The following is a 4089-nucleotide window of genomic DNA, read 5'->3' as shown; positions in this document are numbered from 1 at the left end:
CGTATGACTTCTAGAGTTGGCAATTTAAATCCATTAATGTGAATGATTGATATGACATTGTGTAAATATAAACTGGTCCTCACCAGTCTCACTATACAAAACTATCTCATTTTCACATCTTAAAACTAAATTTACAATCCATAAATTTGCAAGGCCATTTTCATTCCATTGCATCCTCCTTGGTGAATGCCAGTGACCGACATCGAAGTGGGTAAACAAGTGAGGCTGAGGTGCCATTGGGAGAGAAGGTGTGATATTTGTTTATTCGAGTAGTTATGGGCGATAAATATGAAAAAGGAGGAATATATATTAGGAGCCGAGGCAGAATGTGATGCGGGTTCAAGAAAATGGAGAGGCAAGGTAGCGAGAATCAGGAAGAAAGAGATCTGAAGATGAGAAGTATCGAATGGCCTAATTATATACTTACTACATAATTACTATAAACTTAAGATTTAAAAGAAGATTATTATTGTTTATTCCCTTAAGATCAGGCCCGGCTCAAAGGAGGGGCGAGGTGGGCTACAGCCCAGGCCCACTCTCTCTTGGGGGCCTATCTGTTTAGTAACAAAAATATATTATATATATAATTCTTTTATTAAATGACCTTAATTAAATGTGAAGTGTGGAGTGGGATAGGCCTTCAAAACTTGTTTCAAGAGTCTTAAAATGAAACAATGAAGGTTCGATTCTTCCCCAACTCTTTTTTAACTATTTTTTCTTTTAATGTAATGCAAGATTGCAAGCTACCTGCAAAAATAAAGTATGTCCTATTTTTAGCCCCAAACACCCAGCCATTTTTGTAACTGTTTTTTTCTTTTAACATAATTCGAGCTACATGTAAAAAGAAACTAGGCCCCATTTTTTGTCCCCTATCACACAAGCTTATTAAATTAGCCAGTTATTGATTTATTTGCGATTTGTTTTTATTCTTTATTTCATTATATCGTATTTTTATTATGTGATTGGCCTAAACTATTAGCCCATCTATATCACAATTTTACCATTCCTATTAACCATTTAAATCGTTAATGTTATTAAGAACGATATATTAGAGAATATGAACTACAAGGAGTTGATCGAGAGCGTTGCTTCCAAAAATGCTACAAGTTTCACGATTCTTTTAAGTAGTTAAACTAAATCATTTTGCTATAGTACTTTTATTTTATTTAACGTTGTCACAATCATTTAAATTATATATAAATTATTAAGTTTATATTTAAGGGGCTCATACTTTTTTATTAGCCCCCGGCCCAAACGTTTTAAGAGATTCTCAGAGACGGCCCTGCTTAAGATATATTGAATAAATACACAAATAATTTTTTTAATAAAGAATACATTACCTTTAAACTAAGAACCTGAAGTTAACTTTATGAACTTAAATAAATTACATATTTAATTAAAAAAAATCAAATCAAATAAGTTAATAGTTTCAATTCTTGAGACCAGAAGAGTAGCAAGGTTGATTCTGCATATGTTGAAACAAAGCAGCCATTCTACTATAACCTTCCATTGTCATTGGCTGCAGATATAAAATTTAACTAAGTCAAATATTATTTAGCAGTTAAGTCGATTTTAATGGTTTATGAATACCGGCTAGTATAAGTAAATCTAGTTATTTTTGGGTTCGAATCTTGTCATTAAAAAAATCTACCTGTGATTGTGTTGCAAGGAGAGCAGCCATTGGATCATTGTGGTTTTGAACTCGATCTCCGGTTGTGTGCATATCCCATGAAGCCATCACCGGTTGCATGACGGTGGAAGGGTGGAAAACCGATGGCATTCCAGGGATGTTAGGGTGGTTTCCGCCGATGGCGTTCAAGTCCATGACTCCTGGCATTCCCATTCCCATGCCAATTCCCATTCCCATTGAGTTCATCATGGCCATTTGAAGTTGTTGTTGCATGGCTAGTGGCATCACCATAGGTGACATATTCATTCTACCCATCATGTGAATTTGTGCTTGTAATTGTTTTAGGTATTCGATCACTTCATCAAGCATTGATGCTTTATCCGTCTGAAATAATAGACAAAGAAAAAAACAATCAAATAATGTCATCAACAGTTGTGTAAAAGAACCAAACCGTTAGTGAGTTACTCTAGATCGACTTATTAAAAGCTTCGTCAAGCAAGCCTAAGCTTGAGTTTCACTAATCAAACTCGAGTAGGCTCACGAACCTAATCGACGCACTATTTTTTTTATTTTTGTTTAATATCTTAATATATATTTAACAAAATAATTTTCGTTATATCTAAAGTTATTATTAAAATAACTAAATAATATGTATCATAAATTATAAATATAAACAAAAATAGTTATAAATATATAAAAAATACAAATTAATATAATAAATAATAAATAAATAACAAGTTGAGACACAAACTTGAGCTCAAGAAACTAGTGACGAGCTTTTGTTAATATTGAGATCAATATTGTGAAGACCAACAAAAGTTCCTTAATCACAAATCAAAATTATTTTAACTTCACTAAGAAATATATTTTTAACTAGCATTGATAAATTTGTCAGTAGGTGATATTCATTTAACAAACTGCGATAGATCTTGCATTCGATGAAGGAAGGTAAATAATATAATCGGCAATGAAATCAACAAAGTAATTAAGATGCTTCATACCTTATTAGCATTTGGAACAAGCTTTTGTAATGTCTTCATTTTCTCATTAATCTTGTCTCTTCGCCTCTAAATAAATTTGATTAATCAAACCAAAAATTAATCTAAAGTTTTAGTTTTAACAAACATCTTTATTTAATAAAGATGGATGTAGCTTGATGATTACCCTTTCGGATTGATTATGAATTGCAGCTGCTCTACTTCTTTTGGTTGTGATTGAGGATTTCCCTTTTCCTTTCTTCTTTTCGTCCAATTCGTTCTTCTAAATAAAGTATAAAGAATTATATTAAGTAGGGTCTCAAAATACAAATAATGTGATATGAATAAAATAAATAATCCATTTTAATTCAGTTACTCATAAACAGTTAATTGCATATTGCATATTGAAGCTAACTACTCAACACAATTTTTATTATGTCATAACCATTTCGTTGAGGTGGTCATGGAAGGTTTTCTAATGATTTCTATCAAGAGAGGGTCTAGGATTCGGGTACTGAAATAGAGAATTTTACATTAGTAATCAACTGGTTATTTATCGAACAAATGTTAACAATTAGATATTTGTGTTAAATTCAAGGAATCTGTCATTATTTACATACTCATTTGTTTAGTAGTGTGATATACCTGACGCTTGCTATGACAAACAGAGTCATGGTCGCCTGGAGATGTCGATTTGGCAGAGACAGTTTCTTCGGGCGACCCCATGGAGATAGAGGTATACTCTTTCACACCCAATTCCGGTTCAAGCGTTTCATTCGTCACCTGTAGACTACTCTCCATTCCAAAAGTGTCACTACAACTTACACTTTGGTCCCGGCAACTGCTCCACTCATGCGTCGCTGCGACTGCCGCACCACCACAAACAAAACCAGAGCGATCAACACTGCATGATCCAACGCGTGTGGAGCAAGCTGCTAGGCCATGGTTAGCCCCTGACAGCAGTGCGTGAGGTTGTGTGGCAGAGCTAGGCACCAGCGCGTCCATTGTCATGGCGGTGGACGCGCTGACACTACCACCTGTGACCGCAGAGCTGTGATGGCCTAGCCATGGAACCAGCTCATCCGCGTAGAGGTCCATCAAACTACTGTCTTCTACGTTCCAACTCGGTACACACTGAGTCATTAATCAATACGTACTTGGAGTTTCGAACTCGGGATAGAGATATGTACGTGTGTAAGGATTTATGGATGATCAAAATACGTGGTGCAATATAAGGAAAGAGAGAAGACACGACTGCATGCATATATGGACCAGGAATACTTGGGGTCACAATGTCACATTTGCTTTGGGAGCAAATGGATTCACAAATCACAGGTGCATTTATTGTTGAGGTGTAAGTTATGATAAGAACAATATATGTCAGAAAGAGAAATGGAAAAAGGACCACATATATATTATTTATTGTTATCGTTTAAATATTCCAAATATCCGAAAAAGATTGAAGTTAGTTTGTTCATAATA

General features: G+C 34.6%; 1 protein-coding gene across 1 annotated transcript; it reads right to left on the bottom strand.

Annotated features, from left to right (window-relative positions):
* Positions 1-1386: 1386 nt before the first annotated feature.
* LOC143546718 (transcription factor UNE10-like) lies at positions 1387-3750 on the bottom strand. The gene is made up of 5 exons (XM_077038325.1): positions 3253-3750; positions 2795-2890; positions 2632-2697; positions 1652-2014; positions 1387-1519 (listed from the first exon to the last, which is right to left on the bottom strand). The coding sequence occupies exons 1-5, from the start codon at positions 3748-3750 to the stop codon at positions 1430-1432; spliced, it is 1113 nt and encodes a 370-aa protein (XP_076894440.1). The 3' UTR covers positions 1387-1429.
* Between the last annotated feature and the right edge of the window lie 339 nt (positions 3751-4089).

This window comes from Bidens hawaiensis, unplaced genomic scaffold (genome assembly GCF_021521415.1).
Source record: "Bidens hawaiensis isolate Kalapana, Puna unplaced genomic scaffold, B.hawaiensis_p1.1 tig00014429_1, whole genome shotgun sequence".
NCBI lineage: Eukaryota > Viridiplantae > Streptophyta > Magnoliopsida > Asterales > Asteraceae > Bidens > Bidens hawaiensis.
Note: the sequence above shows the minus strand (reverse complement) of the source record. Positions and strands in the feature narration are given on the sequence as shown.

Coding starts and splice junctions, on each gene's coding strand:
- LOC143546718 (XM_077038325.1), bottom strand. CDS start 3,750: ATGACTCAGTGTGTACCGAGTTGGAACGTAGAAGACAGTAGTTTGATG. Junction 2,891..3,252: donor TTTGTCATAGCAAGCGTCAG/GTATATCACACT, acceptor TACTTTATTTAG/AAGAACGAATTGGACGAAAA. Junction 2,698..2,794: donor TTCATAATCAATCCGAAAGG/GTAATCATCAAG, acceptor AAATTTATTTAG/AGGCGAAGAGACAAGATTAA.